Consider the following 26300-nt stretch of genomic DNA (forward strand, 5'->3'; position numbering starts at 1 on the left):
TTGAAATTTTTCGGGACTGCAGTAACGCAGTTTTTGGGTAAGGATATTGAGGGACATAGAGCAAAGGTGAGTAAATAGAGTTGAGATGTCGTTGATCTGGGATCTAATTGAATTAGAGAGCAGGCACAAGGGTTTGAATGTCATTCTGCTACCCAACATTCCTGCTAAATAGTGTAGTCTCTGTCTTACTAACTACCTGTGCTAAAACACTCAATGTTCTGATAAGAAATCCATGAAAATGTTTCTTCTAATTTACTGTTGCAATCTAATAGCTCTTGACATTGCTTTCTAGATGGCTCAATTTATAGTAGACAAAAAAATGAAAATGTTAGGTTTGATCCCCAGTCAAAGCTGAGTCTGCTGACCTTGACCAAAATGGTGCTAAATTGATGTTAGTACCTCTGGGATGGGGAAGACAAAAGTCAAGATTCCTGTTGGATGTGCATGTGCATAAATATGGACATTGAATTTAATCATGTGTCAAATGAACAATGCAGTCAAATAGCTGCTGGCTCCTACTGCCCTGACTTGCGCGCACACAATGACAACTTGAGCAAAGTACCAGAGGGCCTCCAGTGTATAGGAATTGGACCCTAGAAAAAAGACAACAACTTGGACAAAAAGGGAGGGGGAAACCTTTTTAAAATATCTTGACTAGCTTTGTTTCTTTTATGCATTTGTGTTTCCATTAGATGTAGACGTTTGCCCTGTATAGAAGCTGCCCTGTTTTTGCTATTGCTATTCTAATTACATATGTCATGTATGTATTTCTGAAATAAATCCTGAAGCCTATTCACCAAAAAAGCCAACTTAATGGAAATGATATTTTTTAGTTAAAAAAACCTAAAGTAATGGAAGTGTTCTCCTGCAGTGATTCTGTCACACCACAGTACTTAACATCATAATCCAGTCTTGGAAATGTGAATTCTGAGATTTTTTACATTTTTAGAATGGATTATTTTATAAGTTTGAGTATAGACTTATTCTGTTTCTATATTAATGGGTATTCTAAAGAAGAAAACCTTTCATGATTGAACATTTTATCTTTCTCCATTTCTCACTCTGCTTTTGTACCATAAATCTTGTAAAAATGCTACCATGTCCCTTCAGTAACAAATGTTTCTCCTCCCTTTAGAACTTAAGCGAGAGGATATTTATGCTGTTGAGATTGTGGGTGGAGCAACTCGTATTCCTGCTGTTAAAGAAAGAATTACCAAGTTCTTTGGTAAAACCCTAAGTACAACTTTAAATGCAGATGAGGCTGTAGCACGTGGTTGTGCTTTGCAGGTGAGAAGTATATATCATTTGTGGGTCAAAGCATGTACATAGTTCATTTTCTCTTGAACGTCCTGTCACAGAATTTATTTTGTATCAAAGAAATACTGAGCTGAGATATCATTTAGTACAGATCGAGCTACAAACAACTTCTCTGGATTGATATGTACGTAGGATAAGATGGGAGGAGGCTCAAGTGGAGCATAAACACTGGCATAGACCTGTTTTTAACTAATCATTTTTAACTAGGCACAAGAAACTTCAATGAAACTCAGTGTGTCTGCTGCCATTAATTTTAACATGAAGTGTAACCAAAGGTGTTCTATAAATGAAAATTACAAATACCATTGTTGAGTGATATTGAAGGGTGGGGTACCTTGTGAAGACTTATTTAATTTAGTTTCTCAAGACTTAAATGTACAAAAATAAAACTTCTGTAAACATTCTAGGGTCTAACATGTAAGCAATGTGCTTTGCTAATGAATTGGGAGGGTTAAGTTTTATGCCCAGATTTCCCCACATAATGAGCTGGATTTTACATGCCCCTTGCTGGGCATGTATCTGGTGGGAGGGCACATAAAATAGGGCAGGGTGCCCAAGCCCACCACCTGCCCACCCACCTCAGCCCCACCCACCTCAGCTCATCACCATGATATGGTAGGTGGGCAGGTGTCCAAATTGGCAGCCTGCCCACCATGTTTAAAAATAAAATAATTAAGGGTCAGCTGAGCTTGTTAATGAGCCATCTAGACCCATTACATGCTGCCCACGTCATAATATGGTTGGTATGCAGGTGGGAGTGGGCAGGTCTTTTTCCAAGTTGAGTAGGAAGGAAGGGGAGGGGGGGTTGCTATCTTCTGGGGGGAGTGGGGGCATCCTTTGTGCATGGGGGGGAGCCCCCCGCCTCTCCCTTCCTTCCTACCTACCCTCCTGCTCTCCAAAACCCACACCCCACCCTCCCTAAGCTGGCCAAACCGTCCCTGGCCAATACACCGAACTACCTCACTAGGGGATCCATTGGGTCACCTTCTTGGGACTGGTTGCAGTCCCAGCAGCGCTCACTACTGAGCTTTTTTGGAGCTGCTGGCCAATCTGATTGGCCGGCAACTCCTGAGGGCAGCATTTCCTCCCCATTGGGCGGAAGTCCCGCTGTTTAGCCAGTTTAGCTCGCTCTAGCGTTATGGCTACAGGCTCCCATCTTGCTGCCTTTTCGAGGAGAGGGTGATATGTCTAGAAGAGAGAATTTAAAATAAAAATACCCTGTCTTTAATGAAATTCTTTGTTCCACTCAACAAATACAAGAAAGGTAGAAACTGAATGGGACCAGTCAGTTGGCAAGGAAATTGATTGATCTATGGTTTATGGTGAAATGCAGCCCCTTAAGCTTTGCTGAGCTGATCAACAAATCTTTTAAAATTCAAATCAGTCTCTCAGAAAAACCTAACAACCCAATAAAATGAAATTATTGGGCTGTTTTTTGAAGTAGTGTTGCAGGGGTTGGATTTCATAAATTGGAGGAACTAGAGCATGAGCCTTATGTAGAAAAGGTTCAGGGAAAATCTCTTTAGTTATACTGAAATCGGAAAGAAAAAATAATTCTTCATTCTCTCAACAAGTGCGTTGCCTGTTCAAATTTCAATACAGCTTGCTGAGTTTTGCAGCATTCTTGACCATTGGCATTTTCCCAAACTAAGTATTTGTAGTTGCATTTCTTGGGCCAAAATGAAAGCATTACAATGTGTTTTACATCGCTTGACAACCTGCTTGGTGCATTGCAGCATTCTTGGTCTCTGGTACCATTGGTGAATTGATTCTGAATCTAAAGCTAAATATAAATCTTTAGGCTCAAAGTTGGATTTCAAAGTGTTGTTCACGTGTCTGTTCCCAATCATGTATTGTTGCCAAAGCACCGACCCTCTTGTCACCTCTACTTAATGTGTCAGAAATGAAGGTTTTTAGTTATTTAGCAAACTGTGTTCAAATTTAAAATTGAATATTGTCAGTTTTTCCTCCCCTCTTGGATATTCATCAAAATTGTTGTATGCAGTGTGTATTGACAAAAAGTGAAATGAATTGCTGCACCTTACTTGCAATTATTCATTTCCATTTAGTTGTAAACCTGGAATTTGAGATTATTAAATCCTCAGCTTAAATTGAGTGAGGCTTTTTTTAATTAACTCTTTACAGAATCTAATTGGAATACGAATTCTAAATTTAGTATAGAAAAATAAATCTAAATCCAGGTGCATTAAATGTTCTATTTCTGACAGGAATTACATCTGTGCCTGGTTATTCAGTTCTAAATTCAACCCTTTAAATCATCAGTAACATAGCTGGTTTTGTTAATCTAATTAAAATGATTTGTGATTAAAAGAATACAATGTCTTCTAGAGGCAGTCTGATTTTTAAAATAGCTATGTTTTTGTAATTAATTTTCAGCTATATTAAACAAACTGCACCATGCTATCACTCTTAATGTAATTTTGAAAAAATAACCTTAAAATGCTTCCTGATTGTGCTAGTTCATGACAGATTTTGCATTCTGTAAGACCCTGTTTGAGCAGAAACATGAGGAAGAAACACTTCTCAGAACTAGTGCAGCTTGCACTGTCATCAATTGAACCCAGAGCAGAAACTCTACCCCATAATTCATGCTGAGGTCCATAGTCTTCACTGTACCCAGTGCATGCAACTATTTCTTGATGTCCAATGAAGTGTATCAGATTGACTAAAAGCTGGTTTTTGTGATAATGGGGTCCTGTTCAGTACTGCTTTGTTCCTGGTCTTTAAACTATCAGATCTGCCAAGTGTGAATTTTGTCTTGATTAAACAACAGAATATATTTTGTTATTTTTTAAAAGCCCTATAAATGTAAGTTTTTTTCAATCAGTGTTACTCATAGGAAATAGGAGCAGGAGTAGGCCACTCTGCCCCTTGAGCCTGCTTCGCCATTCAATTAGATTATAGCTGATCATCTATCTCAATGCTATTTGTTTGCACTATCCCCATACTCTTGATGTTTTTACTATCTAGAAATCTTTTGATCTCTCTTGAACATATTCTATGACTGAGTCTCAACTGCCCTCTAGGATAGAGAATTCCAAAGATTTATCCCCCTCTGACTGAAGAAATTCTTCCTCATCTCAGTCCTAAATGGCCTACCTCCTTATTCCATTGTGTCTCCTGGTTCTAGACCGCACCACCACCCCCCCCACAAACCCCACCACCACCCCCAGCCAGGGGAAACAATCTGCCAGGTGAAACATCCTTTCCTGCATCTACCTATCTACCTTGTTGAGCCCCCAAAGGATTTTTTGTTCCAATGAGGTCACTTCGCACATGTCTAAATTGTAAAGAATGCAGGCCCCGTCCCCTCAATATCTCCTCTGTAGGACAATCCCAGGAATTAATCGGGTCAACTTTCGTTGTTATCCATCTATGCAAGTATATCCTTCCTTGGGTAAAGAGACCAAACTGTACGCCATATACCAGATGTGGCCTCATAATTGCCGTGAGACATCTTTACTCCAATCCTCTTGCAATAAAGGCCAGCATACCATTTTCCTTCCTAAATGCTTGCTGAACCTGCCTGTTCGCTATCGGTGACTTACGAACAAAGACACCCAGGTCCCTTTGGTCATTCACACTTATCTAATCTCTTGCCATTTAAGAAATGCTCTGCATTTCCATTTCTCCTTCCAAAGTGGATAACTTCACATTTTTTCACATTATATTTCATCCACCATGTTGGCATGCTCAGTTGAGTAATTGTCATTTCAGCCTAATGTTGAGAACCATGAAAATGTATATCATTCATTTCATAAAATGCAAAAGGTGGTAATGCTGCCTTAACACCAGCAAAGACATTCAATTTTTTTTAAGCTGGTGGGAAAATGGCTGATCCTATCTATACAGTCCAGCTAAGGAGCTTGCTACTTTCTAGCTTATATGTAATTCCCTCGGTCATTGGGAAGCCAGATACATACTTGTGAACTGTAATTTTATTTGTGAACTGCAATTTTAAAACTATTTAAGATGGATTATGTCACTGATGTAAATCAAAACTATATTGATATAAAACAAGCAATTATGCATATGCATCATTTTAATGTTTTGTTTAATAGCCTTTGCAAAATGAACAGAAGTTTCTACAGCTTTCAAGAATTACTACAATTATATTCAGAAGCGCAGACTGCCTAAGTGTGATGTTGGATGCGCTATGGAAGAAATCATAGACAAGAGTGCTTGTCTTCCTGCTTTGTGGCACAGAACATAACATCATTATGCTGCAGAAAAAAGCATTTTTCAACTGTCTTTATGCTTATGCCATGATTACTGTGCTAGCCTAAAGAGATCCATGAAGACTAGATTTATGTGGCATTTGTTCTGAGTATTTTTTATTCTTTCATAAGATGTGTCGCTGGATAGGCCAGTATTTGTTGCCCATCCCTAATTGCCCTCAGGTGATAGTGAACTGCTGCCTTGAACTGCTGCATTCAATGTGGTGTAGGTACACCCACAGTACTGTCAGGAAGGGAATTCCAGGATTTTGATCCAGTTACAATGAAGGAACAGCATTATAGTTCCAAATCAGGATGGTGTGTGGTTTGAAAGAGAACCTGCAGGCGGTGGTGTTCCCATACATCTGCTGCCCTTGACCTTCTAGGTGGTAAAGGACGTGGGTTTGAAAGGTGCTGTCAAAGGAGCCTTGGTGACTTGGCTGCAGTGCCTCTTGTATATGGTACAAACTGCTGCCACTGTGCTGGAGGGAGTGAATGTTTAAGATGGTGGATGTGGTGCGAATCAAGTGGACTGTTTTGTCCTAAACCAGAACCTATTACTTTTGAGATAAAATTGTCTTTGCCTGTCCTTCAAGTTTCTGGTTTTTTTTCTAGTGTGCTATCCTTTCACCTGCATTCAAAGTGAGGGAATTTTCAATCACAGACTTGGTTCCATTTCCAATTTCCATGAGGTGGAATTCTCCTGCTGAAGAAGGACTTGGGTGAGCATTCATTTCCAGCTTCTAAATCAGTTTGCATCTTGTGTCTAGGGAACCTGAAGTTACAAGTCTCTTCAGCCTCCCACATGCAATTTTCAGGAGCCTTGGTATCACACTCAAAGAAAACAAAGTAGAGCAATAATCATCTAAAATTCACAGTTTATATTGCTTAAATGCTTGATATCTGCTGATAGTGTTAGTGACATCATGGCCAAATACTAATATGGCCACAGTTCTCATGATGCATCTTCCTTTACTGGGAATTCTTCAGTAGGAGCAGAATCAGCTTGCCTCTGGCTCCTGAGGTGGAATGTCTGACCCTTGCTCTCGTGACTCACAGGTGATGTACCAGAGGGCCGTCATCAATCTTGGAGCCATATCTTAACACTAAAGTCCCAGGGGACAAAAGTGAAGAAAATAGGGTGCCGAAGTTGCCCTGTAATCTCTTGTACATAGGAAATGGACTTGTGGTCTGTGCATTTTTTTAATTGGTTTCTGCTTTTTATGAATTCCTGAATTTCTGCACAAGTGCTATATACTCCTGCTCTTCTGCAAAACCACTTGCTATTCCAGAATAATCCCAGAAAAGGAAAAACTCCCAACCACCCCCCTGCACTATCAGTATTCTTTCAAACTCTCCCCACTGACCTTTTCAACCTCACAACAAGTACAAGGAGCTCATGTCACCAAAGTTGTGACCATCTATTCAACTCTACTGCATACCACCTCCTCCTTTCCCTTGCCAGTAATGCCAAACTTTACAAAAGATTTAATAAATCAAATTTCTGGAAATACCCGGGTCTGGCAGCATCTGTGAAGGATGGAAGAGTTAATGGTAATTAACTCTGTTTCTCTTTCTACAGATGCTGCCAGACCTCCTGAGTATTTCCATCATTTTCTGTTTTTATTTCAAATTTTCAGTATCTGCAGTATTTTGATATTGTGTTCTCAAAAAGGTTTTCATTTTCCTAGTCTAGAACCCACATCTGTACCTTGTTTCTCTCTTAGCATTCCTCAGTGTCTTCTATAGGCTTATCTTTGTCAGTAAGACACATTTAGATGCTATTCCCACTAATCTGCTTAATACCTAACTTCCCTTCTGTCCTATGTACCTCAAGCTGATATTCCAACTCTGTACAGCTCCTTAGAAAGTGAGTCTGGGGAATTAATAATGGAACATAAGGAGATGCCAGATGAATTGAACAGGTATTTTGCGTTGGTCACAATAGAGGATGCAAGTTACATCGCTGAAATAGCTGTAAATCAGGAAATGGGTGGGAGGGAGGAATTCAGGAAAATTTAAAGGAAATCAGGCAGAGTCAACATGGTTTTGTGAAGGGTAAATCATGTTTAACCAATTTATTGGAGTTCTTTGAAGGAGTCACATATGCGGTGGATAAAGGGGAACTGGTGGATGTACTGAACTTAGATTTCCAGAAGGCACTTGATAAGGTGCCACATCAAAGGTTATTGAAATTACCTAAATGGTGAAATATTGCAGAGCTCCGAGGGATCTGGGTGTCCTTGCGCATGAATCACAAAAGGCTAGTATGCAGGTACAGCAAGGAATTAGGAAAGCTAATAGAATGTTATCATTTATTGCAAGTGGAATTGAATACAAAAGTAGGGAGGTTATGCTTCAGTTGTACAGGGCATTGGTGAGACCACATCTGGAGTACTGTATACAGTATTGGTCTTATTTAATGAATGATGTAAATGTATCAGAAGCAGTTCAGAGAAGGTTTACTAGGCTAATACCAGGAATGGACCGGTTGTCTTATGAGGAAAGGCTGGACAGATTAGGCTTGTATCCACTGGAGTTTGGAAAACTGAGGTGACTTTATTGAAGCACAAGACCCTGAGGGGTCTTGGCAGAGTGGATGTAGAGAGGATGTTTCCTCTTGTGGGGGAATCTAGAGCTAGTGGTCATTGTTTAAAAGTAAGGGCTCGCTCATTTAAGACATAGACGAGGAAAAAAGATTTCTCGTGGAGGTTTGAGAGTCTTTGGAACTCTCTTCTTCAAAAGGCGATGGAAGTAGAGTCTTTGAATATTTTTAAGGCAGAGCTAGATAGATAGAGAAATAGGTAAATTCTTGATTTAACAAGGAGGTGAAAGGTTATTCGGGGTAGGTGGGAGGTTACAATCAGATCAGCCATGGTCTTATTGAATGGCAGAGCAGGCTTGAACAGCCGAGTGGCCTACTGCTGCCCCATGTCCTTATGTGTTCTTTCCATCACAAAGCTCACCTACTTCTACTGTAGCGTTACTACTGCCTCAGCCTATCTACTACACGACTATAATCCATGTGTTTATCATCACCAGACTCAATTATTCCAATGCTCTCCTGGCTACCCTCCATGATTTGTCGACTTCATCTCATCTGAAACTCTGCTGCTCGTGTCCATTCTGACTAACTTATCACCCCTTTGCTCACTGACCAAGCTTCACTGCTGGTCCCCCCAACTCCTCCAATCTAAAATTCTCATCTTCCTGTTGCAATCTGATGACCATTCTTCCCTGCAGGGCACACACACCCCCCCCCCCCCCCCCCCCCCCGCCCCACCATCTCGTGTAGTCTTCTCCAGCCTGACAACCCTCCTGAAAGCTCTTTGTTCCTCCATATCCGGCCTCTCATCCCTTCTCTTTTCATCCTAGCATTGGAAGCTGCGCCTTCAGTCATCTAGGTTTTACACTGGAATTTCCTCCTTGTATCTACCTATGAACACATGAATTACAAATAGGAGTGTAGACCATTCGGCCCCTCGAGCCTGCTCTGCCATTCGATAGGATCATGTCTGATCTGATTGTGGTCTCAACTCCTTTCCTTCCTACTCCTATTACCTTTTGACTCCCTTGTCAGTCAAGAATCTCATCTAATTCAACCTTAAAAATATTCAATGGCCCTGCTCCCACCACTCTGGGGGAGGGAGTTTTACAGACATACAACCCTTGGAGATAAAAGTAATAAATTCTCCTCCTCCATCTTTTATGGGAGACCCTTTTAATTTTAAACTGTGTTCCCTAGTTCTGGGGTTTCCCACAAGAGGAAACCTCTTTTCAGCATCCATCCTGTCAAGTCCCCTCAGGATCTCTTATGTTTTTATAAGACTACCTCTGTCTTCTAAACCAATGGATATAAGCCCAGCTTGTCCAGCCTTTCCTCGTAGAATAACCCCCCTCATCCCAGGAATCAGTCGAGTAAACCTCTGAACTGCTAATGTAATTATATCCTTTCTTAAATAAGGAGACCAAAACTGTATGCAATACTCTAGATGTGGTCTCACCAATACTCTATACAACTGTAGCAAAACATACCTACTTTTATATTCCATTCCCCTTGCAATAGGTGACAATGTTCCATTTGTCTTCCTAATCGCTTGCTGTACCTACATACTAACTTTTTGTGATTCATGTACTAGGACACCTAGATCCCTCTGTAACTTGAGTTCTGCTTTATTCCTCCTACCAGAGTGGCCAAATTCATATTTTCTCTCAATAATATACTCCATCTGCCAAGTTTTTGCCCACTCACTTAACCTACCTATATCCCTTATGTCCTCTTCTTCCCCCTCACCTTTCAAGACACTCATTTAAAAACCCACCTGTGAAGATCCACTTGGTTCAGTGTCATTCTTTTTTTTTACATGACTATACTTCTGAAGCATCTTGGGATGTTTTTCAACATAAAGGCTCAATGCAAGCTAATATTTGATCTAATTTTCCTCACTCTCTCTTGCGTAAAGTTAACCAATGAGCAAAAAAATTCTAGATCTAAAGTACATTAATGTGGATGAAATAAACCTTTTGCTGTTAGACTTCTGTAATTAAATATTTATACTATTGTTACTTGTAATTTTCCTCAGATTAATGGCTTGTGTGGAGAATGATTAGTATATTTAGTTTTTAACTTATTCTGACTTTTTTTTTAGTGATTGTGAGGTGTTCCCCAAGAACCATGCAGCACCATTCTCCAAAGTTCTTACTTTCTATAGAAAAGAATCCTTCAATCTTGAAGCAATTTACAGTTACCCTAAGGAGTTACCTTATCCTGACCCAAAAATTGGTGAGAAGTAGTAAATACTTGTGTTCTCTAAATACTGTTTTCGTGTTGAGAGGAAAGTTTGCGCATTTTAAATGGAGTTCTTTGGGAGATGTTAAAACTAGGTTGGAGTTTATTGATGTCCTTCCTTCGAGGCTAGGATGGTTATAGGGAGTCTTTTAAAGATCTCTCCAAGCTGAAGTTTCATCCCTTTCCATACTTTTCCTCATACTTCTAATGAAATTGATTTGAGAACACGAGCTTTGCATTTCACTTTTCAACCATTTCCCTGTGGGAGGATTTAAATAATTGCTAGAGTGAAGTATTGAGTTAAAGCTAATGTGAGTGAACAAAGGGCTAAAATCCAGCTTATGGCCATGTATAGTACATAGAGAGTGAAGATGACAAGCAGTCTACTAGAAAACTGTATGTTCTTCTCCGTTGAAACAATGGGATAGATCATAAACTTGTCCCTATGAATCATCCAGGATCATGGAGCTGCTGTAACACCATTCACTTTGAAAACAGCTGTAGTTAGATATCTTGGGAGGGAGAGGGTGCAGAATGGTGTGGCAGAGGGCAAAACCCGGAGAATAGATGTATCGGGCTGAATTGGTGGTTCTACAGGCCAACTTCCAAGCAGGGAAAGAGTCGGCCTACGACTGTCACACCTTTTGTTTCAGGAAGCCATAATAAGAATGAAGAGAAGTATATTCGAAATCGATTGGTAATGTTAGCTGAGGCAAATAAGTCTCAGATCAGCCCACCTTAAGGAACCACCCAGGCCCAGAGTGAGCCTTGGTCTTATTCAATGATGAAAGCTGACCAAAATGAAGTGTTAATGTAGGCGAATAACTAGGCTAATGTTTATTTTTATTGTCTACAAAGAGGTATTGAATGTACATTGTGTTTAAAGTGACATTTACAATAGATGCTGTTATGTTCATTTATTCCCTAAATGCTCTAGCGAGCGGATTGAGATTATTAATCAATCCATCTGGAGCATACAAGTGCCTGTGAGGACACTTGCAAGAATCGTCATATCCAATTAGTGGGCACAGTAGAATAAGGATTTTGTTACTGGGCAAGTAATTCAAAAGCCTGACCAATGATCTGAGACATGAGTTTAGAATCCAACATTGCAACTGTCGAATTTAAATTTATGTAATTAAATCTGGAATAACTTGTCTGGAACAAAAAGCTAATAATAGTAATAACGACCATGAAACTAGCAGTTGTCCTAAAAACGCATCTAGTTCACCACTCCTTCAGGGAAGGAAATCTGCATAATGGTCTGTCCTATGTTGTGGATCTGAAGTCACATAAATGTGGTTGACCTTTGACTGAAGTCAGCAGCTGCTCTGAAGTAGCCAAGCGACACGCTCTATTGTATTCAAACAATCGAATCATCACCAGTACCATCTTGAGGACAATAGGGATGGGCAGTAAATGCTGATGACTCTGCCAGTGACGTCCACATCCTGCAATTAGTTTTTTTTTAAATCCAGTTCATATAACAACTGTTACCCCTCTCCAGATTATGCATCATACATCTAGACATTCAATAGCAAAAATAAGCTCCTGATTGTGAGGAATTTGAGTGCTTACAGAAGAGACCAGTGAGTCTAACCAGAGACTAGCTAAGGTAGACTTGAAATTTGTATTTCCTATGAAAATACCAGTAGTTCTGAAGCCATTGCATATGGCATTACTATGAAGACTTTTATGAGGGTGGGGTGCATGTTGATGTACAAGTTTTTAGTAGATAATTTTCATTTATTATTTAGGTCACTTTACTATTCAGAAAGTGGTTCCTCAAACTGATGGGTCCAGTTCTAAGGTGAAAGTGAAAGTGAGGGTTAACATTCATGGTGTCTTCAGTGTATCCAGTGCCTCGTTGGTGGAAGTACAGAAATGTGAAGAGACAGATGATGTTCCGATGGAAACTGATCAATCCCAGACTAACCTAAAAGAGGAGGAGGTATACTTAGCTTGTTTTGTCTTTCTTTTACTGAATGGTTTCATGAACATTGTTTATGTCTAGTGTTTCTTGAATTCTTGACCACCTATGCAATTTGGCAAGTGAAACCATTTGTCATAAAAAGATTTGTCTTGATGGTAATATTGAAAGTATCATTTCAGCAGTAGTATTAAGACATTAGTTTGAAATTAAGTCCTGATTTATAACCCCTCCCCTCCCCCTCCCCCCAACCAAACAACCTGTCTACCCCTCAAAGTTACTGTGTATCTTCCCTACTTGAAAGAATGGACATCTTGGCATGTGTCCATTGGTGAATGATTGTTTAACACTGATTTTCCTTCCTCTCCTGGAGGAATGTAACTGATCTGTACTGTAATTGCGCACAGCAACAACTTTGGGAGCTTTTGTGTGGATTAAAATGGATACAGATAAATATCCTCCCCCATAACTAGTACTGAGTTTTAGCAAGTGATGTGCTCACTGTTGAGGCTTAAGGATTGGCGTTTAGATCTTACTGTTTCTAATTCTGCCACCCTTTGAAAGAACAACTACTAGTCTACATCGTATTGTGTTTATAAAATGATGGAATGTGGAGCTGAATTTTTTTGTCTTCTCAGAGTAAGATGCAGATTGACCAGCAGGAAGAACCAGCTCATGGGGATGGTAATCACCCACCAGGATCAGCAGAGAGTCAGAAAAATGAAATTGATGAAATGGAGGTAATTTTTGTGATTCCGTTTTTTGTAATTTTAAATTAGAATGTCATTATGCATTGTCCCAGTGATTATTAAAGGGTCAATGGACTCTTCATGGCATGCATTAAGATGATAAATCTCTGTACTTAATTTTCTAAAGAAAATTATAGAAAACTACTAATCACAAGTGATTGGCCATTTTTATCATGTTGAAGATGGCAATGAGCCTCCTTGAACTGCTGCAGTCTATGGTGTAGGTACTCCTACAGTGCTGTTGTGTAGGGACTTGCAGGATTTTACACAGCGACATGATGGTAGGGTGATATATCGAAGTCAAGAGGTGTCGTTTGGAAGGGAACTTGCAGGTAATGGTGTTCCCATGCACCTGCTGTCGAAGGAGCCTTGGCAAGTTGCTACAGTGCATTTTGTAGATGATGCACACTGCACCCATGGGGTGCAGATGGTTTGGGGGGTGGGGTGGTGGGATTGCTAATCATGTGCTTTGTCCTGGATGGTGTTGAGCTATTTGAGTTGGTGGAGCTGCAAGGTGAAAATATTCCATCACGTTCATGACTTGTGGTTTTCAGGTGGTGGAAAGGCTTTGGTGAGTTACCCAGTTTCTGACCTCTTGCATCGGCAGTGTTTTGTGTGGCTACTGCAGTTAAGTTTCTGGTTAGTGATGACTCCCCACCCCCAGGATATTGGTAGGTAGGGGATTTGATGAAGGTAATGCTGTTGAATGTGAAAAGCAGGTTGTTAAACACTCTTATCAAAGATGGTCATTGCCTGACACTTGTGTTGCGTGATGTTACTTGCCATTCATCAAAGCCTGAACGTGCCCTGGTCTTGCTGCATGTGATCTCCGACTCCTTCATTTTCAGGGGAGTTGCATATGGAACTGAATACTGCAATTGTCAGTGAACGTTCTCACTTCTGACCTTGTGATAAAGGGAATGATGAAAGAACTGAAGCTGGTTGGCCCTAGGATACTGCCCGAAGGAACTACAGCAGTGATTCTTGGAGCTGAGATGATTGGCCTCCAACTACCATACCCATTTTCTTTTGTGTTAGGGATGATTCCAACGACTGGAGAGTTTTTCCCTGATTCCCATTGAGTTCAGTTTTACTAGGGCTCCTTGATGCACATTTGGTTAAAAGCTATTTTGATGTCAAAGGCAATCACTCTTGCTTCACCTCTGGAATTCTGCCGCCTTGTCCTTTTTTGGACTAAGGTTATGATAGGGCCTGGAGCCAACTGGCTGACTCTGGCAAAATCCAGACGGAGTATCGGTGATTAAGTGTGGTTTGATAGCACTGTCAACGACACCTTTCATTACTTTGCTGTTGATTTGAGTAGACTGATAGGATGATAATTGGCTGGATTAGATTTGTCCTCCTTGTGGGTGGGATGTACCTGAGCAATTTTACATTTCGTAAGGTAGGTGCCAAAGTTGTAACTGCACTGTACAACTTTGCGAGGGACTTAGCTAGTTCTGTGTTGGGTCCATAAACTTTATACCTGGTATGTTCATGTGTTTATTAATATCACATGAAGTGAATCGAATTGGCTGAATGCTGTGATGCTACAGAGCTCAGAATGAGACTGAATGGGTCATCCACTCAGCATTTCTGCCTGAAGGTGGTTGCAAGCACTTCAACCTGGCCTATTGCTTGGTGGGCTCCCCCATCAAAGATTATAGGGATGCTTGCAGAGCCGCCTCCTGTTTGTGAATATTGGTGGATAGTTAAACAACTGAATGCCGCAGGACTGCTCAGCTATGATGTGATTGGTTGTGGGATCATTTGACTCTCTAGCATACTGCTTTTGTTTGGCATGCTTGTGGTGTAATAGGACCAGATTAGCACCTTTTATATTCCTAGATGCTTCTAGTCTGGTGCTGCTCCTGGCATGCTCTCCTACACTATTTATTGAACCAAGGTTGATCCCCTGGCTTGATGGTATTGATAAGAGTGAGGAATATGCCTGGCCTTGCCTTGGAATACAGTACTGCTGCTGACAGCCACAGAGCCTTATGAATGTCCAGTTCTGAACTGCGAGACCTGTTCTGAATCGATGCCAGTTAGTGCAGTGGTAGTGCCGGCAATTCAGTGGAAGGTGTCCACAATGTGAAAACTGGGCTGCTTCATCAGAGGACTGTGCAGTAGTCACTCCTACCAATACTGTCATGAATGCATCTATGACAGTTGGACAGGTGAGGATGCGATCAATTAGGTTTGTCCCTTGTTGGTTCTTTCACCACCTGCTATAGGTCCAGTCCGGCAGCAATGTCCTTCAGGATTCAACCACTCGGTCAGCAATGGTTCTACTGAGCTTCTTTTGATGCTGGACATTAGAGTCCCCCGCCCAGAATATGTTCTCTCCTTCCAGTGCTTTTTCCCCTGTGGTGTTCAACATGGAAGAGTACTGATTCATCAGCTGAAGGAGGGTGATAATCAACAGGATGTTTCCTTTCCCATGTTTGATCAGAATTTGACACCAAATCACAACAAAGAAGTTGAGGGATGGTTGACCAAAAGCAAGGTGAAAGAAGTAGGTTGTAAAGAGGGGTGCACTGTGTCAGGAGAGGCTTAGGGAGAGAATGCTAGAGGATGGGGCAAGGTGGCAGAATGCATGGATGCCAAAGGTGGGACAAAGAAAATCTGGAATGTGCATGACCAGAAGTGGAAAAATGTAGTTTTCGGAGGGCTGTAGGCAATAATCTACTAAACTGTTCACTACCGTAAAGCAATTGGAAGACACTCTGCAGGCTATACATAGATTTGTTCCCTGTAAGATGCTACATGGCCATGCAAAAAACGTAAAGGTACTGTGCATAGAAATAAACAGGTCACACAAGAGAGCATTGGTTGTAGAGCTCAAGGAGATTAGAGATAGGGAGGTGTGAAGTCATTGAACACAAAATAAGAATTTTAAAATTGAGGAATTGTTAATTCATCACCACCGACTTCTCTCAGCAACTCTTTCTTCCCCCACCTGCTATAAGTCCATATCTTCTTCCTTGTCCTTTCCTCGTCTATCACCAGCTTAGGGCTGGGTGATTAACCAGTAGACCAGGGTCTCCAAGGACATACTTCACAATTTCATGTTTGATGACATTGTGCTTCCTGCTGATTGAGCAGGGCATGCAGTGTAGCATGGACTTGTCCTGCAATACATGTGACAATTTCGGCTTTATGATCAGCACAAAGAAAACTGAAGCAAAGTCCAGTATCTCCTAACCAAGATTTCAGTCCATGACCCGAATCTGTCAGTAGTGGATAAGTTCACTTGTCTTGGCAGCACACTCCCTTGAGCTATCTATATTGACAACGCGACGTGCAAGAATTGCAAAAGGAAGTTTTAGCCTTTGGCAGACTTCGAACATAAGCCTGGGAACAAAAAGGAGGAAGTTTGCCTACCAAACAAGAGTCTATACAGCAATAGTCTAGTCCGCTCTGCTTTACACATGCGAGACTTGGACTGAGTACCAGCGTCATGCCAAGAAGCTCAGCCACTTTCACTTGAGCTGCCTTCAGAAGCTGCTGAAGATCAAATGGCTCAACAAATACCAGATATTCAGATGCTCAGTGCCCAAGCTGACATAAGACATAGGAGCAGAAATTAGGCCAATCGGCCCATCGAGTCTGCTCCGCCATTCAATCACGGCTGATAAGTTTCTCAACCCCATTCTCCCGCCTTCTCCCCGTAACCTTTGATCCCCTTACCAATCAAGAACCTATCTATCAGTCTTAAATACACTCAATGACCTGGCCTCCACAGCCTTCTGTGGCAATGAATTCCATAGATTCACCACTCTCTGGCTAAAGAAGTTTCTCCTCATCTCTGTTTTAAAAGGTCTTCCCTTTACTCTGAGGCTGTGCCCTCGGGTCCTAGTCTCTCCTACTAATGGAAACATCTTCCCCACGTCCACTCTATCCAGGCCTTTCAGTATTCTGTACGTATCAATCAGATCCCCCCTCATCCTTCTAAACTCCATCGAGTTTAAACCCAGAGTCCTCAAACGTTCCTCATATGTTAAGCCTTTCATTCCTGGGATCATTCTCATGAACCTCCTCTGGACCCTCTCCAGGGCCAGCACATCTTTCCCGAGATACGGGGCCCAAAATTGCTCACAATATTCTAAATGTGGTCTGACCAGAGCCTTATAAAGCCCCAGCAGCACATCCCTGCTTTTATATTCTAGTCCTCTCAGAATAAATGTCAACATTGCATTTGCCTTCCTAACTACCGACTCAACCTGCAAGTTAATCTTCAGAGAATCCTGGACTAGGACTCCCAAGTCCCTTTGCACTCCAGATTTCTGAATTGACATGCCAAGCATCCACACTACATCGAGACAGTCATAACTGAGTTAGGCTGGTCATGTAGCCAGAATGCTGACACTCGCTTACCAAAGCAATTCTCCTGTGGAGAGCTTAAGTCTGGTGTGCGTGCTCATGGCAATCAAAGGAAGTGCTATAAGGACACTCTGAAAGCTTCATTTTAGAGTGAAGTGTGTGTCCTGGGAGAAGCTTGCTCGCGATTGCTACAGTTGGCACAGCCAAATTTTTTTTAAAAAAGACTGCCTCCTTCAATAAGAGGCAGAGAGAGAACTCTAAGATATCCCAAGCTACCAAACCATCCCAAAACTCTAGTCAGCAATATCCTGTTGTAATTGCAGCAGAATCTTTTGGACACAGTTCGGCCTTAGCAATCATCTAGGAATCAATGGAACCTTACAAAACACCCCAGATGATGAATGTGGTCATCTTCACCTCAATGGGCTAACCCGACAACCAACTTTGTTTCTCCCAGTTCACCACCTGACCTTCACCCATCTACCACCTTTCCCTTTCTTATCCCAAAACATTGCCCTCATTGGTAACAGTAGGAGAACTCTCGTTTATAATGGAATTGTTTAAGAATTTATAATGGGCAGAGAAAGTTGATGTGCTATTTTTAAAATTATATTCAAGATGACAATATCAAATGCATATTTTTTTTAAAAATACCAACTGAATGCATGAAATGGGGGACTAAAATTTGTCCACACAGCTTAATCCTCAATGTGCCTTCAAATGCAGTAGAGTTAGAAGTAAAACATATGAAATAGGAGCGGGAGTAGACCAGATGCCACCACCACCACTCCCCACTCCATTCAGTGCAATCATGGCTGACCTTGGGCCTCAGCTCCACTTTTCCACCCCTTCCCCATATCCCTTGATTTCCTGAGAGACCAAGAACGAATAAGCTAAAGGTGGAGATAGAAACAATGATGGAGCCTCCACAGCGCCCTGGGGTAGGGAATTCCGAAGATTCCCAACTCTTTGATGAAATTTCTGCTTATCTCAGTGCTAAATGACCAGCCCTTTATCCTGAAACTGTGACCCCGACTTCTAGATTTCCCAGCCGGGGAAACGATCTCTGTGTCGACCTTGTCATTGAATACGATATTACGAGAAGCTGTTTTCTTGTAATTAACACAAAACTCTGATTAATTGCTGCACTTTTCTTTTTAGACCTGTGAAACTGCTTCAAAGGAAGATAAAAATAGAGACCAGCCTCCCCAGGCAAAGAAGGCAAAGGTCAAAACAAAAACTGTGGACCTACCCATAGAGAGCAATCTGCAATGGCAATTGGATCAGCAGCTGCTGAATATATTCACTGAAACTGAGGTAGGAAATAGAATGGATCTTTACTCAAAAATGTAACAGGTAACTCTAGAAACCAGAAGTATAATACTAAAACAAAAACAGAATTATCTGGAAAAACTCAGCAGGTCTGGCAGCATCGGCGGAGAAGCAAAGAGTTGACGTTTCGAGTCCTCATAATACTATAACAGTCGCTTGATAGTACAGAACCTCAATGTTGCTGTAAAGAGAGACGTTACTGAAACTTTTCATTTTGTCCTTGTCACGACTCACTGGGGATAGTGCACTATAATATCAGGCCCACTGTTCCCTGAGCCACAACAAATCTGAAAAGTTTGACCAAACCACCAGATTGCCCCAATTCTACCTAACTGTTTAATTTAGGTTAACAGAATACGAGCACCAGATGTGTAAACTTAATAAATAATTGTTTATTGAACAAACTGTCATTAACCAGTGGCAAAAGAAAGAAATATGAACTATTTTTTAACTCTATAACTTAAACTCTAACCCCTTCTTAAACCCTTATATACATACACACACACTCTCTGCGTGGATTTTAAGGGTGGGATAAAACCGTTCAATAGCACCAATCCGGAATAACAGTATTTGATTGATGTTTTCCAAATTGCTTTCAGTTCTTGTTGATGACACGAGGTGGTCTTCCAGCACATTCAGTATTTAGTTCACTGGTTGAGAACTTGGTTTTTCAATGTCTCTATATATATATATATATATATATATATATATATATATATATATATATATGTCCTTTTTATAGGGGTTTCCTCAGAGAGACAGAGCAGGTTATAGAGATATGAGGAGAAAAGCCAGCTAGCTGCTATTGTGGTATTACTGGAATCTTCCACATGCAGGAGAGAGAGAGATTTTAGGTCTTGTCCTTTTCAGGCTAGTAGCTATTCAGCTGCCCTGCTCTTCACACAAACTCTGGTCAGGAGGTTAAAATGCTGTTGTCAGGCAGCCCCCATGGTCAGGACCCCTTTCTGGCACCATCTTGTCTTTCATGGCACACTCTGTTCCAGGACTGCAACATTGTATATATGCCTCATCTTGTTCTAGTAGACATGTCTTTCAAACTGCAGCCATTGTAATTCTAACCCACAGTCCAACAGAAATAAAAAGATATGTTCCTTGCATCCTCATCAGGACAAACGCAAGAATGCCAGATTTGAATCAGCACCCTTTGCTCCTGTAGTATAAATTGTTGTGATAGTTTGAAGTTTCGCATTCTTGTGTTTGTCCTGATGAGCGCAAGACATAAAGTTTTGGCGACATGCCTCTTTTTTCAGCAATATAATAACTCTCTCAGATTTCAAAAGCGAAGGCCAACCTTATTATATTCTTAGTAGTAAGAGTAGACAAGAGTTAATAGAGTAGATGTAACACATTTGGATTTTCAAAGATCTTCAATAGATATCACATAGAAGAAACATGATTAGGGTCAGCGTGTATGGAGTAAGATGACAGGGAGCAGAAAGAATAGCAAGCTGGCTACAAAACAGAGACTGGGACTTCAACACATTTCCATATTTGTTTTCATTGATCCCTTATCTATTTTATGATTAGTGTTGCAGAAGGTTTAAAAAATCAGCTAAACAGAGTTCCTGTGGTGGTTTTTGAGTGTCTTGAGAAATGCAATTTTATCTTCAACTTAATAGACGTTTATGCAATTTTGAAATCATTGAAGTATTTTAATAGTTTTTATCCTTCCATTTAGGGTAAAATGGTTATGCAAGATAAACTTGAAAAGGAAAGAAATGATGCAAAGAATGCACTGGAGGAATATGTGTATGAAAGTAGGGACAAACTCTGTGGAATATATGAAAAGTTTGTCAGTAATGAGGTAAGTATTTGATTCAGTGCTAAGTTATATGTACATAATGAGGAATAAAAGGTGAGAGTTCTACAACTTTCCTCCTTCTCCTTCAGGTACCATGCCCTAAGAGAGCGTTGGCATCCATGGATTTCCATTGGATTGGTCCATGATTATGCTTGGCAAAGTACTGCAGTGGTTTACTGTTGCCTTCTGCAGCATGGCTGACGAGGAAACACTCCCACTCTTACCACGTGCCATCGGGCATATTGGAAGAATTTACAGGCTGACAAATCAAACAATTTGGCCATGTGATGAACACATCTTCCATAGCCATAAAGTCATGAAGTCCCACCACCACCCCCCCCCCCCCCCCCCACAGCTTTACCAGGGTATTTTCGGCTATTCATTGTCTCGGATCCTGCTTGGAAACCAAGACTATTGCAGAAAATAAGTTAGAATAAATAAAATAATAGAAATAATTAACTAGTATATTGTTAACCTAGGTTTCCTTGTTTCGCTATTGCCATGTTCCAAATTGGTCCTTAATGCCTTGAAATTCATCACCAAAATATATCTGTACCCTTTTTAGTTTTGCTATTTTTATCCTAAGATGGGAGAAGTTATTTTGCCAACTGAAGGAGAGAAAAAATATTGTAAAAAAGTTAGAGAAAATATCTACGTTTGTCTACACTGCTTAGATATTTTCTAGGTTTGTCCCACTCTGGGCTAACTTGATCATGATGTTTTATACTGCATTTTGTCCTTGGGTCAATGAGTCTGCCATTTGTTTGGGTTAATTACAGTCATTTGAGCTGGATGTATTTTCTTCATTTACAGGATGTGGGTGTTGCTGGCTAGGCCAGCATTTATTGCCCACCCCTAATTGCTCATGAGAAGGTGGTGGTGAGCTGTCTTCTTGAATTGCTGCAACCCTTGTGGTGTAGGTACACCTACAGTGCTGTTAGGGAGGGAGTTCCAGGATTTTGAGCCAGTGACCGTGAAGGAACAGCAATTACAATTCCAAGTCAGGATGGTGTGTGGCTTGGGGGGGAACTTGCAGGTGGTGGTTTTCCCATATATCTGCTTCCCTTGTTCTTCTAAATGGTAGCAGTCGTGGGTTTGGAAGTTGCTGCCTAAGGAACCTTGGTGAGTTTCTGAAGTGCATCTTGTGGATGGTGTACACTGCTGCCACTGTTTATTGATGGTGGAAGGAGTGAATGACACCCCATCCACAAACAATCAAGTGGGCTGCTTTGTCCTTTACGGTGTCAAGCTTCTTGAGTGTTGTTGGAGCTGCGGACAGACTTTGGGGAGTCAGGAGGTGAGTTACTCACTGCAGGATTCCTAGCTTCTGACCAGCTCTTGTAGCCACAGTATTTATATGTCTAGCGCAATTCAGTTTCTGGTCAATGGTAAACCCCCCCTCCGGATTTTGATAATGGGGTATTCAGCCATGGTGATGCCATTGAATGTCATGGGGCAGTGGTTAGATTCTCTCTTGTTGGAGGTAGTCATTGCCTAGCACTTGTGTGCAGTGATGTCTTGGAACTGAGATGATTGACCTCCAACAACTACAATCACCTTCCTTTGTGCTAGGTATGACTCCAACCAGTGGCAGGTTTTCTCCCTGATTCCCATTGTTTCCAGTTTTGACAGGGCTCCTTGACACCATACTCTGGTAAAATGCTGCCTTGATGTCAAGGGCAGTCACTCTCACCTCATCTCTGGAGTTCAGCTCTTTTGTCCGTGTTTGAATCAAGGCTGTAACAAGGTCAAGCTGATTGACCCTGGCAGAATTCAAACTGAGCATCTGTGAGCAGGTTATCGCTAAACAAATGCTGCTTGATAGCACTGTTGATGACCCTTTCTATCACTTTACTGATGATCAAGAGTAGACTGAGGCAGTAATTGGCTGGGTTGGAATTGTCCTGCTTTTTATGTACAGGACATACCTGGGCAATTTTCCACATTGCCAGGTAGATGCCAGTGTTGTATGATACACTGCATTGGCAGAATCATACCTGCACGTGAATCTGTAATTGCTCTGCTTGGGGGGGGAAAAAAAACCCTGCTGTTTTTTTTTGTTTGTAGCAATTTGTGTGCTCTGAAGTAACAGGTGTTTCTAAAAAAAAAATCCATCAATACTTGGATAGCACTCAATTTAAATTTTTAGTTAGGAGTCCCAAATTCTTCTCTTGCTCATGTTCAGAGGGTTTGAAGTGTAGGCTTGCCGAACTGAAGGGCCATGGAGAGAAGGATCACTTCCTGAATCACTTAAATGTGTCTACTGGTAGGTCAATTGAGGGGCTATAACAACTGAATGCAGAAAGTATGCTAAACATTTCAAACAAATTCGATATGGTCTCATAAGCATCACAGTAAGTTATGTATGGTTAGGTCCACGTACTGAGTAAATATGCAAGGGCTTGTGAGATGTTGATTTATGTGGTTTGTAAGTTTGTTTTTCTGGGTTGGAGGGAAATGTTTTCAATTAAAAGGAACCCAGGACTTCTAAATTATTGCATACAATTGAGGGAAAATGTAACATTTGGGTTCTATGTTTGCAAATTATGTAAATTTGTGGCGATGAAGATGAAGTTTTTATTTTGATCTTAATGGTTTTTATTTCGCAAATTTAAATGGAGAAGTGACAATAACAGTGTGGTACTGGATCATTTGCACCTGAGGTTTGTTGAAAATTATTGCTGCTTCAGAGACCACAACCATATTTTTTAACTCCTTTCTGTTAATGGTTTTTATTTCGCAAATTTAAATGGAGAAGTGACAATAACAGTGTGGTACTGGATCATTTGCACCTGAGGTTTGTTGAAAATTATTGCTGCTTCAGAGACCACAACCATATTTTTTAACTCCTTTCTGTTGCAATATCCATTTTCGCTTTCCATGTTACAAGATCCGACTTAACTTATTGTCTAACTGGGAGAATTGGGAACTACGAGTCTCAGGCTCTGCGCCAGCAGGGGCTGGGAGTAGGCTGGAGCTCTTCAGGCAGAGGACAAGGGCGCAGCACACCTGGGTGAAGGGAAAAGAAAAGGAAAGTGGCGTGAAAACCGGATCAGATGACCCAGGAGCAGGCCGCTATATCAGAAAAAAGAGCCCCACACGAGGCAGGGAGGGGTCCCAGGCAGAGGAATAGAGAAAAGAGGCTCCAAGTAGTAAAGGGTTCCAGTTGGCAGACTTTTAAGTAGAGAGCGCTCAGGAGAAGCCCTGGAGATTGAAAAAGGAAGCAGAAAGTTGATGATTCTGTGCTGTGGGCTGTTGGGGCAAAAGTATTCCTTTGGACGAGTAGTGTTCTGCTCGGCAGAGCTGAAGTTGTGCTTGTGTTAGTCCTGGAGTGCAAAGTCGGGAACCCAGGGGAACGGAGTCTCGAGATGAGATTGAAACCCTGCAAGGTGAGCTGTCGTTGAGGCAATGAGAGTGAGCGACTTTTGGAGAGAATTCGAAGAAAATGACTGAAATCCCTCATGAGTGTGAAAGTTTCAACGAGAGTGGTTGACTCAGTGTCTACTGACATCTGGGTGAATTGCTGAAAAATCTGTCTTTGCCGCATTTGCAATTTAATGTGTAGTGAGTGTTAGACCACGGTTTGACTGTTCATTCACATGTACCTCATTTACCCTGAATGTTAGAGTATAAAGGTAGATGTATTTTTTTTTTATCCTTCTGACCTTGTATATGAAAGTTTATTTGTTCAAAAACCGTGGAATCTTGTGACTTTATTCTCTTAGGTGTCTTGAATCTCAAACTTTTGTCTATTTTCAACAAAAAGTTATTGGTTCCTAACTGGATCATACCAAAAGCTTGGTCCAGGATCATCATATGTAACAGTGTCAGGGTGGATTATGAAAATGTGCATTAAAATTCCAAAGCACCTAGAAATATACTTCTGTATTTAGTGAATGTCTATCTACATTAATATTTGTGACCCTTTATTTTTCAGTGATAACTTAAAAGAAAAATATTGTTTCAACTGCGGGCTGCCAAATTAATTTGTATTACATTTACAATATCTGATGGGGCATTAAGTCCTATCTTTGAATTGAGAGTAACGTGTAGATTTTTATACTCTTGAGATCAATCCGAAGTTTTCTTTTTCCTTCTAGGAACAAAGCAAATTAAGCCTTCTGCTAGAAGACACAGAAAACTGGTTGTATGAAGATGGTGAGGATCAGGGAAAACAAGTATATATAGATAAATTGACCGAATTGAAGGTAAATATGTACAGCTTAGTGAATCACTTTTTGGGAGATGCATTTGTACGAAATACATAAATATTTCTCAAACATGCATTGAAGCAAAATTTGGTACTGCATTCCTGAAGCTAAGCTTTTCCTCTACTTTGTGCTATAAATTTGTAGGAGTAGCAGTTCTGCTGGTAAAACTATTAATTTTGTTAATTAATCAGTATCCATACTATGCATTAATTTCTGCTTGACCCAAAGTGTACTGTAACATGCAAAAGCATTAATCTAAAGGCAAGCTCTAGACAAAAATCTTAAAAGCAGGGGCCTTAAAAACAAAATCAGCAGCTCCTTTTGTTGTTTTTTTCCACTGGGCTAGGAGTTAGCATTTAAACTTCTGGAAATGTCAAGCTACCAAGTGTGTGCAAAGTCAGTGCAATACAATATAGAACCTTTTTAATGTACTGAAACATCCCAGTGCAATGCAAACCATAAGTGAAGTATTTACAAGAGAGCAGCTGAGCAGGGAGATCATTGAAATTGATGGTGAATAAAAGGGGTCCAAGAATACACATTCCAGTTCCGCTCAAAGCAACAAGGCATCTAACTGCAAGCTCCAGAGCCCCATGCAAATTGGCAGTTTGAAATAAATAATGCCTCCATCAGAACATGTTATGGTTAAAGTGGTACAGGTGCCAAACACTTGTCATGGAAATTAGCTGTTGCTGGAGTCTGACTGCCAGCACCCACAATCTTGCTGCCAACTGTCTACAGACCCTGGCAATCTACCTGTCAATGACCAAAAGCAATTGCCTCTGCAGCAATAAGTTACCATAGCTGTGCTGTCTGCTTAGCGGACACTGTAGCTAAACTGTGAACAGGGACAGCAGCACTGTTACTGGAAATTAAAGTCTATTGCCCTTGCCTTTGCTGAGTACTGCTTCGAGGCTGGTATAAAGATTGTTAATGTATTGCTCATACTTGGATAAAATAGACGACTGTTGTTAGCCAAGCTGACAGTATACTTTGATCTCTTATTCCAGTGGATAGCGGTCGCACCATGACATTGCTCAATTCCTTCACAATGCTGCATTTCCTAAAGGATAGCTGTGCTTACTGGCAGCCATATGATTAAATAGGTATTAGGCTGCTGCTGCTTTCCACTGCAACTCTGGCAGTGCTACCTACTGAAGCTGACTGCATCTCTGGGGTGTGTTTAGCTATGCTGGTGCTTCTCAACATGAGAGATGGAGGCTGCTTTGAGCTGCCAACTGATTTGGCCGCTAATAGAATGGTAGCTCCAAACAGTACCTTTTAAAAGCATTGCAAAATGATTTTTTAAAATATATTTATTTTTGGGACGTGAGCGTCGCTAATGAGGCCAGCATTTATTGTCCATTCTTAATTGCCTTCGAGCGGGTGGTAGTGAGCTGCCTTGTGTATGTGAATAAATTTGTAGATGTGGCACGTCATAACATTCAAGGCTATGGACCAAGTGCTGGTAAATGGAGGTAGGTAGGTCAGGTGTTTCTCACGTGTTGGTGCAGACTCGATAGGCCAAAGGGCCTCTTCTGCACTGTATGATTCTGTGTGTCATATGCCAGTGAGCAAGAAGTGTT

General features: G+C 41.0%; 1 protein-coding gene across 1 annotated transcript in view; it reads left to right on the plus strand.

Moving 5' to 3' along the window:
• The window catches only part of LOC144685959 (heat shock 70 kDa protein 4-like), a 67888-nt gene that overhangs the window by 34537 nt on the left and 7051 nt on the right, over nt 1–26300 (plus strand). The window contains exons 9-16 of the mRNA XM_078551024.1: nt 1136–1287; nt 6171–6277; nt 10205–10338; nt 12102–12295; nt 12913–13014; nt 18511–18666; nt 20381–20506; nt 24604–24711. Coding sequence (XP_078407150.1) covers nt 1136–1287; nt 6171–6277; nt 10205–10338; nt 12102–12295; nt 12913–13014; nt 18511–18666; nt 20381–20506; nt 24604–24711 — 1079 coding nt within the window. The remainder of the gene's footprint in view (nt 1–1135; nt 1288–6170; nt 6278–10204; nt 10339–12101; nt 12296–12912; nt 13015–18510; nt 18667–20380; nt 20507–24603; nt 24712–26300) is intronic.

The sequence above is a fragment of the Cetorhinus maximus genome, chromosome 10 (genome assembly GCF_964194155.1).
Source record: "Cetorhinus maximus chromosome 10, sCetMax3.hap1.1, whole genome shotgun sequence".
NCBI classification, from domain to species: Eukaryota; Metazoa; Chordata; class Chondrichthyes; order Lamniformes; family Cetorhinidae; genus Cetorhinus; species Cetorhinus maximus.